At 47.1% G+C, this 15,345-nt stretch overlaps 1 protein-coding gene across 2 annotated transcripts in view; it reads left to right on the top strand.

Annotated features, from left to right (window-relative positions):
• The window catches only part of Plcg2 (phospholipase C gamma 2), a 126,419-nt gene extending 111,556 nt beyond the window's left edge, over positions 1-14,863 (top strand). For both annotated transcript variants that reach the window (XM_021640035.2, XM_021640034.2), the window contains exons 31-33: positions 424-512; positions 13,791-13,975; positions 14,420-14,863. In XM_021640035.2, coding sequence (XP_021495710.1) covers positions 424-512; positions 13,791-13,975; positions 14,420-14,462 — 317 coding nt within the window. In that variant the 3' untranslated portion in view covers positions 14,463-14,863. The remainder of the gene's footprint in view (positions 1-423; positions 513-13,790; positions 13,976-14,419) is intronic.
• The last annotated feature ends 482 nt before the right edge of the window (positions 14,864-15,345 follow it).

Raw genomic sequence — 15,345 nt, 5'->3', positions numbered from 1 at the left:
TAAACCATGGTAATATCAATTGCTGTGATTTCAGTAAGGGGTAGTCTGTAGATTTGTATTTCCTTCTCTAATTCCATTTATTAATTGTGCATCTGTAAGTACATGTGTGGGGGTTGTTTCTCTCGTTCATGTGGGATCCAGGTGTCAGGCATGGCAGGAGATCCCTTTAACCACTGAGACATCCTGTCATCTGGTTTTCGTTTTTAACTTTACTAATAGCCCTACGTGGATGTTTTTGTCAAGAACGCTAGTCCCTCTCTGTGACTTTAGGATGGGAACTTGGGCATCTGGGCAGTAGACGTTAGCACAGCACACTGACTTCTGGGCCCTCGATGGGCATGCCGACTCCAGGTTATCACATGAAAGCCAAGAGTTGATGTTAATGACCGGCTATTGGCTCTTTTCCTCCTGTTTCTGCTGCAGGGTTTAGATCGGTCCCTCTGAAGAATGGCTACAGCGAAGACATCGAGCTGGCTTCCCTTCTGGTTTTCTGTGAGATGCGGCCAGTCCTGGTGAGTAGAGGACACTGACAAGTTGGGCAGGGGTGGGAATATAAGAGAAATGCTCTGGACTAATGAGCTGAATCCCTCCCAGGACCAGTCAAGGTTCCGGGTTGTTTTGTTTTCCCCTCTCAGCATCTTTTCTTGAAGAGTGCTGTAGGATTCTGGAGCAGACAGTGCAGTCTGCAGGGTTTCCTAGCAGTTACCTGTCACCAGCAGCCTGGGCAGATGATGCTTTTCCAGAAGAGCTGATCCTTTCTGAGTGTGTTTCCCACCTGTTGGCTTTGGGTCATTGCTTCAAAGGGTCTCAGAACATTCAAGGACGTCTTCCTGGTCTGTGTGGGGGAAAGATGGTGGTGACTATAACTCTCTGCCCTAGAGGGACCTTCATTCTAGTCCTACTGTTTGTCAGTATCTTGAAGAGTCCTGGTTTCACCGTGACCAAGTCTTGACTAGAAGCATCTTAAGGGAGGAGTTTGTTTGGCTTGCAGTTTGAGGTCATACAGTCCACTCTGGTGGGAAAAGCATGGTGGTGCTGTTTGGGCAGCTGCTTGCTCAGGAATCAGGAGCAGAGACCCTATAGGAAGTGGGCCAGGACTAAAAACTTTCTCGTTCACCACAGCTTCCCCACCTCCGGCTGGGGACCACATGTGGGTCATTTTGCATTCAAATCATAGCACATAAACGTGGCAGGAAGATCTTGGCCACACTAAACGATACAAAAGAACAGGATGAGTAGGCACTAACCCATGTAGCAAGACTTTTTGTTTCATTTTCCTTTCTTTTATTGAAAATAAGTGTTGCTTTTTTTAATATATACAATATATTCTGATCACAGTTTCCCCTCTCCCAATTTCTCTGAGATTCCCCTCCCTTACCTCCCGTCAGAATCCATACACCTTCTATCTCTTGTTGGAATACAAACAGGCATCTAAAGAATAGTTTTAAAACAAAACAAAACAAAGTAAAAATAGAACAAAAATAAACCAGGACAGGACAAAACAAAAAACTAAAGAAAAAGCCAAAGAAAAGCACGTGATACACATGTATAGGCAGATGTTAGTCTTATGTTAGTCTTATGAGACACTTAGGAATCCCCTAAAAACACAAAACTGGACAGACACATTAGGTTAAAAAAATGCCCTGTCAAAACCATATGAGACAAAGGACCTTCAACAATATCATTGATTTCATTTTGTGTTGGCCATCTGCCTGCAAGACATTGGGGCTTATCTTTAAGAGTGGTTTGTAGCTCGGTGTGGTGGCACATGCCTTTAATCCTGGCACTCAGGGAGGCAGAAGCACGTGGCTGTCTGTGAGTTCAAGGACAGCCTGGTCTACAAAGTCAGGACAGCCCAGGCTACATAGGGAAACCCTTTCTCGAAAAGCCAAAATCTACCTTTCCTCCGACCCCCTTCCACTTCTAAAAGAATGGCTTATATCTTCAGTGAGACTCCATTGAAGAAGACTATTTTTTCATTTATGAGAGATTATCAATTGGTGATGGCTGCTGGGTCCACGTCGCTCAGAGCTAGGACCCTATCTGGTGCAGACCCATGCAGGCCCTGTGGACGCTGCCAAGGTCTCTGTGAGTTCATATGTGCATTGGTTCTGTTGTGTTTAGAAGGCCTTGCTTCCTTGGTGTCCTCCAGCCCGACTGGCTCTTACAGTCTTTTGAGCTCCTCTTTTACAGGGTTCCTGGTCCCTGAAGGGAGGGATGACATCCCATTTAGGATTGAGTGTTCCAAGGTCTCTTACCTTCTGCACATTGTCCAGCCATGGTTCTCTGTTAATTGTTCTCATCTACTGCAGGGGGAAGCTTCTTCTTTGATGATGGCTGAGCAAGAGCTGATCTATGAATTTGTTGTTCTCTGTTTGTCGGGGGCCTAGATCTTGGCTGGGGTCCTGGAACTCGGCTTCTGGATGGAGAACGGGGGTTCTGTTTCTCTTGGGGGCAGCTAGAACACTTCAGGGCAAGGCCCATATTCTAGGCCAGGGTGTGGAAAAGGTTTTCCAGGGAGTGTTACAGTGTAGCTCTTTTAGCATGAGTTTGCTGGTGGCGATGGAAACTCAGGCGTTCCAAAGCCTATGGCGATACCAAAGTATTACAGCTCTTGGTTAAGCTGCTGTGGTAAGCACGGTAGAGGTCCAGCGAAAACCCATGTCTGGTTGGCTTGCAGCCGAGACACAGGCTTGGTGAGGGAGGCCCTGGCTCAGCGGGCCAGAGGGCAGGCCTGGTGAGACAAGGCCTGGCAGGGGATAAAGGATGAATCTTAGGCAGTCATGGTGAAAGGCTGATGGAATCACCTTGTGGCCAGTCAGCGTGTTTACTTGAAATTAGGGATTTATAAACCTTGGGCAGGAAAGATTTCGAGGGTGAATGTGTGATTTTCAGAGGTTAGAGGTAATGGTACAGTGCTCCATTTTCCATGCAGTAGCACTGTCCTATCACAAGTAGGGAAATGCAGTACTTAATTATCCTAGGGGTAGGGGAAAATCTCCAAGTACAGCTGAGGTCGTTGGTTAAGATTAAGGTCTCCTTCATATTTCTAGGACTAGATAACTAGCTGAACTGGTTTCCTTAGCAGGAAAGAGTGTCACCTCTAATCTGCTCCTTACAAAAGCTGGAGTCACCCAGATCAAGGGGGTGGTGGTGGTGATTTTTAGGGCTGGCTTTGCTGAGAAAAAGGAGTCCACCATCAGAGACCAAGTACAAATAAATGTTAATCTGATGTCAGATGTCAACTTCAACCTAATCCAGTAAGCCCCACATGAATGTAGCAGAATGTCGTGAGGAGGCATTTTACGGCTGTGTTACTTTAGAAGAATAGCAGTATTTGGCTTTCCCTAGGTCTCTGGCCTATCTGTGTCCAGTTCTTAGCCACCTAAGCAGTGTTGGGGATGAGTTTCATCTCACGGAGTGGGTCTTAACTCCAGTCAGATATTGGTTGGTTACCCCACAGGCTTTGCACCACTATCGCACTGGTATCCAGGCTGGTCATCATTGTAGACTGATGTATACCAGTTGGTGTTTACTCTTCTACTTTGGTAAAAATTCAGAGTACCTTCCAGTATCATGAACATTACGCCATAGGAATGAAGGCTCTAGGAAGGCATCGGCTCCACTTCTGCATTCATGTTCAGTGAGTTGTGTAGGTGTTGTTTTCAGCAATAGGGCCTTATCATCACTTTGTGGAAGCAACCAATAGCTTTGGCAATAGCCTGGGTTGCTTGCAGGTTCCCACGGAGGTTCCTTTGGGCAGCGTCTGGATTAGATGTAACCCATTCTTGGTACTGGAAGATTCATTTGGTGGTGAGAGATGCCCAGAGAAGTTCCCATCTTTCTCATTATTTGGCAATTTCATTCGGATTGACTTCATGAGTGTATATATTTTAGGAAGCTTCTACTCTATTAGTTTACTGTATGACCCCTTACATGGCCCTTAGTTTCAGCATTTTCTCCCTGTGTTCCCTCTGTCACCTCCTTTCCCCCCATCTCCATTTGATCTTTCTGCTCTTGTCCTCCCCCCCATAACTATTCCATTTCCCCTTCCTTGGGAAACCTATATCTCCCCCCCCATTCTCTTACTCTATATGTAACCTCCATGGTTATACAGATTATAACTTGCTTATAGAAGACTTAGTAGCTAACACTCACATATAATACATATCATATTTGTCCTTCTGGGTCTAGACCTCACTCAGGATAATTTTCTTTTCTAGTTCCATCCATTTACCTGCCAATTTCACAATTCATTTTTTAAATGGCTGGGCAATACTCTATTGTGTAAGTGTACTGTATTTTCTTTATCCATTCATGCATTGATGGACATTTAGGCTGTTTTCAATTTCTGTCTGTTATGAAGCAGCAATGAACATGATTGAGTAGGTGCTGTTTTTGCAATGACTAGCATGTAGATAATTCATTTTTCTATGATCTTTCATTCTACCAAAAATTCAGAAAGCTTTCCATGAGCCAGAGAATTTTACAGCCACCCACATTTTCCTTTGGGAAACCTAAGCAAATGGTGGTCACGGGCCTCAGTGGGCTGATGTATTATTGATCTTGCTACTGGACTCTCATTGTCTTTTCTGGTAGGGAACTGTTGGTCTGTGATGTTCTTTCAGCTGTTAAGTATTAACATCTTGGGAGTTTCTTGATTGTCAGTTCCTAACATGGCTGATGGCTTTCAAATGGGGCGGGGAGGCAGGACTGGGGGATGCCTTTAGTAGCCAGTGTGGTAATTCAGGTGATGGAAATTGGTGAATTTATACCCAGGCATGGTGACACACACCTCTAACCCCAGCATTCGGGAAGCAGAGGCAGGCACATCTGTGTGAGTTAGAGGTCAGTCTGGTCTATAGGGTGACTTCCAGACCAGTCAGGTCTAAATAGAGAAACTTTGTCTCAATGAATGAATGAATGAAGGAATGAATCCATCCATCCTGAACTTGACTCCTGGGTAAGAATACTTGGCCTCCTAGTATGGTAGTTGCTCAAGCATTTACAAAACTTCAGAGTGAAAGAAGACCTAAAAATAGGGAAAGCAAGGCAGGAGCAGAGAGTGATAGATAGCAACTGGCCAGTGACTCCATTGGCTAAGGGCACGACCACTCACTGATAGAAGAGTCTCGGGTTGAGGAATTTCTGTCTGAAGGGGAGAGATAATGGATAGTTTCCATCATGAAAAGAATTTTAAGTGTTAAACTAAAAAATAGTTTTCACTTGAACCTTAAACAAGGCCCCTCTCCAGCAAATTCCATCTTCTTTCTGTGGTAGAAAGGCCTGGGCAGGAGCATTTCCCTAAGTTCCTTCTGTGTTATACTGTGGCTGAGTGAGCAAAGGCTCATGGGTCTCAAAGCTCTCCTCTTCAGAATGAATTATGTACAAGCCAACTTACCATAAATCAGACTAAGATGCTTAATAAATCTATTAAGATAATTTTTTTTGGTATGATTGCTTACCAACTCCCACAGGGCTGGGGAGAGGGATGGGCTGGTAAAGCAGCCACAGGCATGAGGACCTGAGTTGTGAAGCTCGACACACATATAAAAGCCAGGCATGGCAGTGCTAATCTCTAATATGAAGGCAGGGGGTGGAGAACAGAGGACTCCTGGGCCTTGCTGGCCAGAGAGACCCTGTCTCAAACATAAAGTGGAGTGTGACGGAGAAAGAAAGACAGCCAATGTTGACCTCTGCACCCCCCCCCCCCTACACCGAACTTTGGCTTTGTTCTGATTTGGCACCAGGATACTCTCTGTAGGGTGTTCAGTATCGTCTGTGCCTTTTGTCCACTAGATGCCAGCAGCACCTACCTCATACAACAGTCCAGACTCTCTTCAGGCATTGTCACACATCCCTCAGGTGACCATATCCTTCTTTGAGAACCACTGCTTGAAAATGAGATTCTAAGTACCTTTCTATATTAGATTCTGCCATTAAGTTGATTGGCTATAAACTCAGTACTCCTCCAAGTCAGACATTTAGATGGGACCTATTTACCCCTCAGGCTCTCAGGTTCGTCTCCATGTGAGTTTCCCGTCACTTATGTCTGAATTATCCGCTTAGGCTCCATTCCCAGATACGGGATGAGCGAGGCGGGATAATTTAGCAGGGTGGCAGAGCTGCAAAGCTAAGCCTTGAAAACAAGGCAGTTAGGGGAGGGTTAGCTGAGTCAGACTCCGCGCCCCACAGCCCACCGTGGGCTGTGGGCTTCTTCCCTCCATAGCCCCGGGGGAGGAGAAGCTGTGCTGCCCCTCTGGATCCAAAAGCCCATCTGCAGGCAGTTCATGGAGAAAACAAAAAACAAAAAACCAGGCAGCAAACACGGCTGGGGAAGGCCTTCGGACAGCACTTTGCAAAGCTGTCGTAAACACTGTGGAACGGTTATAAGCAAATTATTAGGAATCGCTGACAGCAGAGGGAATGAATATAACCACGCTTGGCTAGCCTTGGATTCCTTGATGAGGGATGCCTGATGTGTTAGGGACCCCACCGCTGAGTGCAGGGGATTAGGGGTGGGAAAGAGGTTCTGAATAGAAAGTCCCCTCTCGCAGGTCTGCTCTTTAAGAGGAGGCTTCTGAGCATGTGTGAATTCCATCTCAGCAGCTGGCTCCTGAGCCTGTATTTAATTGTACATCTGTCACCTGGTTCTGAACCACCCCCCAGTTGCCAGTTGGCATCTCCATCCATGTCGGTGTTGAAGGCCTCTCTCAGAGGCTGGGCAGGCCACACATACAGTGGGCTGGGCTTCCTTCTGGATGTTTACGGGTCCAGCCTCGCTGGATTTGTCACTGTAACCTCTAGATGTGAGAGCCAGGAAAACTTCTTTGAACAAGGGATCGATCCATCGAGGGCCCTGATGGAATTTTCTTATGAAGAATTTGTTGAAATAAAGCTTAAGGCCTCAGAAATCTGTCAATAAATAATCCAGATCTCTTCTGAGGTGGCCATTTCCATGCCACAGTTTCTTTACCGACCGTCAGCCCCTTACCGTGTTTACCAAATACATGTTTTTAAGGAGTATTTCAGCACTGCTTTATTACTTGCTGTATTTAATTTGGGGAGCAGGGAAAAAAAAAAAACGAGGAAGGTTAAAAAAAACAACAATAACAACTCCACAAGCAGCCTGTTAGTCGCTTGTATCTCCTTTGCCTTGTCTTTCTTTTTTTTCTGCATGTGATATTCGTGAAGTTGGATTCACACGTGTGCCCTTTCCCAGCTCTGCAGAGAGCTCGAAGCAGCTCTTCTGGTGTGTGATTTTCAAAGCCCTCAATGCTTTGTCTCGTCAGCTATAGGTCCCTGAGTCTCTTAGACCCTGCCCTGCTGTTGGGTACTTTAGTTGTTGGCAGGGCTTTATAATTTGTTGACTTTGTAAACGGTAGAGGTCTTTGCATAACTTCTTTTTTGGTTAAAAGTATTCCCTATGGCTAGATATTTGTCAGTGGAACAACAGAACTAAGCATGAAAGGCATAGCCTTTGCTTTAGGGTGGTGGTTCTCAATCTGTGGGTCGTGACCCCTCCGTGGGTCAAATGATGGGGCTTGCATACCAGATATTTGTGTTATGCTTCATGGCAGTAGCAAAATTACAGTTATGAAATGGCAATGAAGATAATTTGATGGTGGGGGGGTCACTACAGCATAAGGGACTGTAGCATTAGGAAGGTTGAGAACCATTGCTTTCAGGGTGGGGGATATTTTCTGAAACTCAGGGGTGGGTTTTAGGTCCGTATGTGAGAGCCAGTATTGACATTTATCAGAAAAGGGGTCTCTGCCCAGATGACCTGCTTTGGGGAAATGCTGAACAGAATAGACTATGAAAGCTTAAACACACTCTGACCACCATCAGGGAGCAAGCTATGGTACCTGGCAGAGACATTTGAGAAAAATGGCTTCCCTACTAGCCTGGTTTAGGTTGGACTGTGCTTTGCTCTGGGCTAGGAGAAGCAAGGGACAAGAGGCTGTGAGGTCCCAAGGAAAGGCCAGCTTGTCATCTTTCCAGCTAAAGGCACAGCCCAGCAGAAGTATGCATTCTTTGGAGAAAATCTAGATATCTTGGTGGCTTTGAACATCATATAACAACAGAGGAATAAAAAATGCTAAAAGCTACCTACAAAGCAGGGAAAGGGTGTACATGTAAATCCAGAGTCCCGGAGGACCAAGCACTGAGCTGGTCTGGGAGTTTTTGAGAATGGTTTTTCCTTAACTGGGGAGGGACATGAAGATACAGATTAAGCTCCTCTTTGTGTCATACCAACTCGAGTTTGGCTGTGTCGGCTCCAGAGAGAGGTACTGCTGGGCTTGCCTCCCCAGATCTAATAATATGACCTAGAGAGCAATCAGACAAAGCCCCAGGCTGCAGTGAGAGAAAGTGGTACACACAGCAAGAGGAAGAAAGGCTGCTGTGCAGCTGGGGTGGACAGTGGGCAGTGGGACTGAAAGATGGAACTACCCAGTGGAACCCTGGGAAAGGATTCTGGATCTGGAAACAAAAAAGGACTCTTATCACTTATATAATGAAAATCTCTGTGAGCTCGAGGCCAGCCTGCTCTACAGAGCAAGTTCCAGGACAGCCAGGGTAATACAAAGAAACCCTGTCTCAAAATACAGAACAGAACAAAAGAAAGAAATTTTCAATTTAAAGAAAAATACCCATATTTAAGGCTGAGTGCCAAACTACTTCAGAATCCAGAACAACACCATTAGTCATGGAAACTGTTGAGGAAGGACAGCCTGGGCCATTCATCAGGTGGAAAGTCTCTCTAGGTTCACTTGATTCAGTGGGATGAATAGAAAATGCCAAACAAAAGACACTAAACTTGGAGGATAAAGAACCAGACACCCAAACACAACTAGAGTATGCATAAGGTGAAGTCTACTATTGGACTTGTCCTTGTTAGCACTGAACACTGGATGGCCGAACACGCCACCTGAAACTAGCAAGAGGAGTGAATGCAGTGGCCAGTCACCCATGGCTGGGGAGACGGCTCCACTGCTAAAGTGCCTGCGTTTGGATCCCAGTATTCATGTAAAAGCCAGGCTACATGGAGCATATCCGTAACCCCAATGCCCTCTGGGAAAAGCGAGAGGACAGGCAGATCCTTCAAGCTCATTGGCCAGATACACTGACTGGTTAAGTTCCAGGTTTGTGAGAAATCTCGTCAGAAAAAAAATAAGATGGCCAGGCATGGTGATACACACTTTTAATCTCAGCACTGGGCAGTCAGGGGCAGGTAGATGTGTGAGTTCGAGACCAACTTTATCTACATATAGTGAGTTCCAAGCCAGTCAGGGTTACATAGTGAGACCCTGTCTTAAATATAAATGAAAAAGATTAAGAGTGATGGAGGAAGACCCCTGACATTGACCTTTGGCCTCTGTGCACACCCACACACCCACAAGTGCATTTCTGAGTTCACAAGAACTTTACCTAAAGCAAGCCCCTAGGTAGCCCCTAAATATAAAGGAAATGTCTAGATAGTAAAGTGCAGAGGTGGAAATGAGGGAATTTTGTGGTATAGTTGTATCTTATGGGGGCAAAAACACTGCTTAAAATTTTGTGATGGTATCAACTAAGGATACATTAAACAAATACACCATAATGAAAAATTCTGTAATCTGAAACTTATAATATCAGCACAAAAACCCAGGTGAAATAAGCTACCTAAAGGTTTCACCCCTGAGTACTGGGAACCAGGACAAAATAGTCCTACAGAGGGAAACTTCATTCTGATATTTTGCCATTTTAAATGGGATTGTTGGAAACATAGGACTATTGAAACACCTGAGTCACATGAAGGCAGCAAGATGGAAATAATCACCAGGAACTTAAAACCATGAAATAAACACAGGAATGCGTCAGAACGGGAATTAGAGTGTAAAACAACCAGAACATGGAAACAAACAAACAAACAAACAAACACTTCCATTGAACTGGCACCTGGACTCTTATCAGGTGCAGGGTTATCAAGAAGCCTAAGAACAAATTACAAAAAGCAGGGATTAGACCACTGGGAACGGATGTGAGAGTACTGGGAAAAGCAGTAATGTAAAATTAAAGTACTGAAGACAGCCAGGGACAATGGTGCATGCCTGTAGTCCCAGCTATTCAGTGGGCTGAGGCAGGATTGTCCATGTCAGTTAAGGTTGAGCCCAGCCTGAACCTCACGTTGAGACTTCAAGAAACACACAAAAAAATAGAGCATCAAGAGGGATGATAGGCGGTGATCAAGAACGTTCATTTTCCAAAGGACTTGACAGTGGGAAGTTTGTGAAGTAAGAGCTGATTCAAGTTTAGGATGAATCCTCTGAGCCTGCTGAGGCTCTCGGTGGGTAAAGATGTTTGCTTCGAAGCCTGATGACCTGACTTTGATCCCCCGGATACACCGGGTGGAAGGAGAGAACTGAGTCTGCTAAATTGTTCTTTGACCTCCATGCTTGCACTATGCCACATCGCCTGTGCCCAGGTAAATGTCTGTGAAAATGCAAGGGTAGGTTTTCATAGTCTGGGTGAGCCAGTGCACAAAAGATAAGCCCAGGGTAACTTGACTTCAGAAACCAGGTTTGCATTTGCATTTTGAAAATGGATAAAAGCCTCTTTACTCTTTTGTCCTGGGAACTTTATGCACTTCACTGTGTCCTGGGTCAGAAAGCAGGCTTTCCCGTACCTTTAAATACGATGACTTCCCTGAGTCATTATTTGCCCAGGTCACCATAAGGTTGGACAGATGTTGTGAATGCTTGGTATGTGAAAATGAGAACTCCCGGGGCTGGAGAGACGACTCAGCAGTGAAGAGCCCTGGCTGCTCTTGCAGAGGACCTGGCTTTGGTTCCCCAGCACTCACAGGACAGCTCACAGCTGCCTGAAACTCCAGTTCCACTTTTTTCCGAGACTTCCACGGCCACCAGACACTACACAATGCACATACATGCAGGCAAAATACTTATACACATGCAATAAAAATAAACCCAGAAACAGAATAGCCTAAATAAGAAGCCAAAATTATTTGAAAATTACTAATAAAATATGTCACACCCATCCAGGCAAGCCTTACTTTCTCAGGCTTTGTACATGTTGAACATTTTGAAAACCGAAGGTTCGGAGGAGCCGGCATGGAGCCCCTTCATGCAGCCTTAGCTGTTCAGGATAGCTTTGTTTGGCTCCACTCCATCTGAATATATTGCAGTGTTTCCAGCATGTGGTAGATTATCACAGACACTGTGGAGACCTGTGGGCTTTGATGTTACTGTTGCTTGTGGGTACTCTAGGTTGCATCCATCCGAGACACCGAATTGATGCATATGTTCTGACCACTCTATGGACTCGTCAGTATCCTTCTCTGCTTCTGCCCTAGCCTCCTTGTCCCCGAGACGTAATTAAGAGCACCAGTTAATAAAATATCCCAGTGAAAGGAAGAGTCACACATCTGTCACTTTAAATCCAAGCTGGGAATGGCTCAGCTTAGTGAGGAAGGTGGGTCGAGGGAGAAGGCAGAACAGCAGAAGCCAGGCCTCACACATCAGTTAAGCTGTGAACATCAGGGAAAGGCTCTTGGGGAAAAAAAAAAAGCTACTCATAAGCACAGATGATGAGATACTTATTTCAATATGGAGGAAGTGCCAGTGGTCTGGTTACAAGATCAAGGCAGCCACGGCATTCACTTAACCAAAACCCTGACTCTCCGCAGTTCTGTGAAGGATGAGGAAGGCAAAAAAGCTGCAGGAAAAAAAACCCCAAAAAACCAAACCAAACCAAAACAAACAAACAAACAAAAACCAGAGAATGCAGAGGCTCATAGCCTTTAAGAAAGGTGTCTCCAGAGCGTCATCGCAGTGAGGGGCTGAAGCAGAGGGCGCCGTGGTTTATCGGGGACAGCAACCAGAGGCGCTGACCATGGCTGAAGGAGGCTGTGCCGTATAGCCTCAGTGTAGATGAAATAATCTCCTCTGGGAAGCGACGGCGGACGTTGTAGCTATAGAGAGACGTCAACGCTAAGCTTCAAAAGACAGCCTGCCTTTGGTTAGGGGCTAATGTAGCTGGAGGCTATGTGTGAAGCGCTGGTTTACCGTTCTAAAAAAAAAAAAAAATCCCACGGCCCCCGAGGATTATCTTAAATCCACTCCGCACTCCGAAGCCTGGGTGACAGCGCATCCGTTTATGACATGATTTACTGAAGCATTTAAGCCCCGCCATTGAGACCTCAAAAGGAAAAGTCCCTTTCCAGGCATTGCTGTGCGTTGATGGTGCGCTGGTCACCCGAGGGCCTTAGTGGAGACGGATGACAAGATTAATGTTTTCCTGCCTGCAGATGCGGCGTGCTTTCTGCTGCCCAGATACTGAGGAGTCATTCTGACTTTTGAGGCTTATTATTTAGGAAATGCGTTTCGCAAAGCAGTGGCCGCTGTAGTGATCCTTCCCGTGGAGAACTTTCTGGAAAAGATTTGCTTTTCTAGAAGCCGTTTAGAACATTGGTGATTCTTGGGAGGGCAGAAAGGCAGCCGGTAAGAAGTTGATTCCCATTCCTGCGGGCGGCTGGTGGAAGCATCTGTACGCGGGCTACGGTGGGAGGTGGAGCCAGAAGCCCCGACCTCAGCTAGCCACTGTTGTGAATAGTAATGCCAATATGTGTTCTCTGATGGTCTTAGGAGACCCCTTGTAGAAAGGTCGGTTGACCCCCGACCCCATGGGTCATGACTCACAGGTTGAGAAACTGCACTACCGCCAAATGGTAACTCTGGGATGGAGTCAGGCAGCTGTGTGTGGATGAACCAAGAAAGCATCTCCGGAGAAGATGCTGTGCACATTGGTGAGACATCAGCAAACAAACAGGAATGTGATCAGTGAAGCAGAGGTTAGGGTCAGAGGCTAGGAGAGACGCCAGCTTTGATGGAGGTTCTACTGTGTATTGGAAGCACCCGCTCCTCATCCACCCCACGTTTGTAGAGACTCACAGAAGTGTAACAACTAAAGTTATGAATGCGTGCCCATGCCTGTGAGAGCCGGTGCCTGCGGGGGCTCAGAGGAGGCTGGTGGATTTCCTGGGGCTGGCTGTGAACTGCTTGGTGGGTGTTTGGAACTGAACTCTGCTCCTTGCGAGATCAGCAGGGACTCTCAATAACTGGGCCTTCTCACCAGCTCCCACCTTGGTGTCTGAGACAGGTTCACTTGGCATGGAGCTTACTAACCGGGGTAGGATGGCTGGCTAGTGAGCCCCAGGGATCCACCTGTCTCTGCCTCCCCAGAGCCGATGCTAACTTTGTAGCACTCTGCTCAGGGATTTTACGTGGGTTCTGGGGATCGTCTTCATGCTTACAACCCAAGCCCCTTATGATCGAGCATCTCCCAGCCCTGCTTTGCCTTTTAAGGGCCTCAGATAATATTAAATGGTCTGCTCTCACTGCCTCTGTCCTCACCTAGGGCCACCGCTTCTTCACTGTGAAATACACCTGAATAGACAGCCATGAACGTAGGTAAAAACCAGACACTAGTGCTGGAGTGGATTCAGCCCAGAAAGGCACGCAGTGCCCTTGTGTTTCGGGGTTCCATAGTAAAGCGACATTTGGAAGGCCCAGGGCTGAAGCAGCTGCTAACTTCTGCCGTAGGAAATGACAGGGAAGCAGAGGGTGGAGTCAACAGGAAGCTCTAACCTTCAGTTAAATTGGGACCTGGACCTCAGGAGCAGCCCCAGTTGCAAAACATCCGCCCTACCCGTTCCTGCGGGCACACATGTGTCTCCCACACTGGCTTGGAAGATGTCACTCACAGGGCTGTTCTGTTCCCTCCCCCAGGAGAGTGAAGAGGAACTCTACTCCTCCTGTCGTCAGCTGCGGAGGCGTCAAGAGGAGCTCAACAACCAGCTCTTCCTGTACGACACGCACCAGAACCTGCGCGGAGCCAACCGTGATGCCCTGGTCAAGGAGTTCAACGTTAACGAGAACCAGCTGCAGCTGTACCAGGAGAAGTGCAACCGGAGGTAGGTGTGCTCACGCCCCCTGATGCCCCTCCCCCCGCCAAGTCAGGAGTGACATCAGCGACTAGGGCTTCCTGTAGGCTGTCAGCTCAAGTACTTGCTGCCCCCCTCGTGTAGAACTGTTTTCTCCACGAAGTCTCCCCAGGCCAGGCTCCTGGTTGTGCCTCGGACATGGAGTGTGTGGGAGAGGCAGCTAGGGGTGTTTCATGTTCCTAGAGCAAGCGTCAGATGAGGTAGCCTTCAAAGAACACTGGGTGAGCTCCGCAGCCCAGGTGTGTTCTCACTGGATCCTTAGAAGAGCCGCCATCACCCTGTTTGCCAAGGAGGAAGTGGAGTCTCACGGGTGTGCCAGGAGCCCAAAGCCTCCTCCACTCAGCCACAAGCTGACCTGCTGGGTAGGGTGGAAGGTATCCACTGATATGGGTTCGCTAATCTGTTTTCTTTCAGGTTGAGAGAGAAGAGAGTCAGCAACAGCAGGTTCTACTCCTAGAAGCCGTGTGTGAATGTGTATGTGTGTGTCAGGGTGGTCGTGTGTATGTGTGTGCGCATATCTATGTCAGGGTGGTGTGTGTGTGCGTATGTATGTGTGCGAGCATGTGTGCTTGTGTAGACTGGAGTGCATCTGGGTACGGGAGAGCCTTGGAATCAGCCCCCAGAAGGAGACTCATCTGTGACAGCCACTGTCCTCTCGCCGAGCCACTCACTGTAGAGACGACATTTCTGAAGACGCCCCAATGGGCAGGCGGAGTTGGGACATTTCCTGCTACTTTCCCACCTTGGACAACTTTCTTAACTTATACTCCCGATAGAGGACCCTCAAACTGTGAGCCTCACGTCTGTCCTCCCCTGTTCTCAGCCTCACTGAATAAAGACAACAGTTTCAAGCCTTTATGCATTCTGTACCTGATCTGTACAGCAGAAGGGATTCTGTGGTGAACAAGATTCTGCTGATGACCCAGGTAATTGACCTCCACAGAAGATGAGCTGAGACATGGGGAACCGATTCATTAGGTTCAGGAAAGGATTTTAGCTAAGAGGCAAATGATTCTACAACTAAGACCACTGTATTCCACAGGACCCCAGAGGTCACGGGCTCAGTGCAGTGTGTTAACCACCACTGGCATGGTGGTTGGCTAGCCAGATCTGCATGGACTCTGCAGAAACAGGAGATGGAGTCTGCCCCTCGGGACATTTCTGTCTCATGTCTAGTGGCATTGGGGTGTTGGGGTACCAGCTTCTTGCATGTCCTTGTTGTGCCTGCCCCCACTCATCAAACCCAGGGTCCTCCTGAGTCTGGTGGAAGGCTGCTGCCAAGGCCCTGGGACCCTAGCCGACAGCACCATTGCTGGTTAAAGAGGAAGCTCAAAAGGTAG

The sequence above is a fragment of the Meriones unguiculatus genome, chromosome 10 (genome assembly GCF_030254825.1).
Source record: "Meriones unguiculatus strain TT.TT164.6M chromosome 10, Bangor_MerUng_6.1, whole genome shotgun sequence".
Taxonomy (NCBI): Eukaryota; Metazoa; Chordata; class Mammalia; order Rodentia; family Muridae; genus Meriones; species Meriones unguiculatus.
This window is presented reverse-complemented; position numbering and strand designations above follow the sequence as displayed.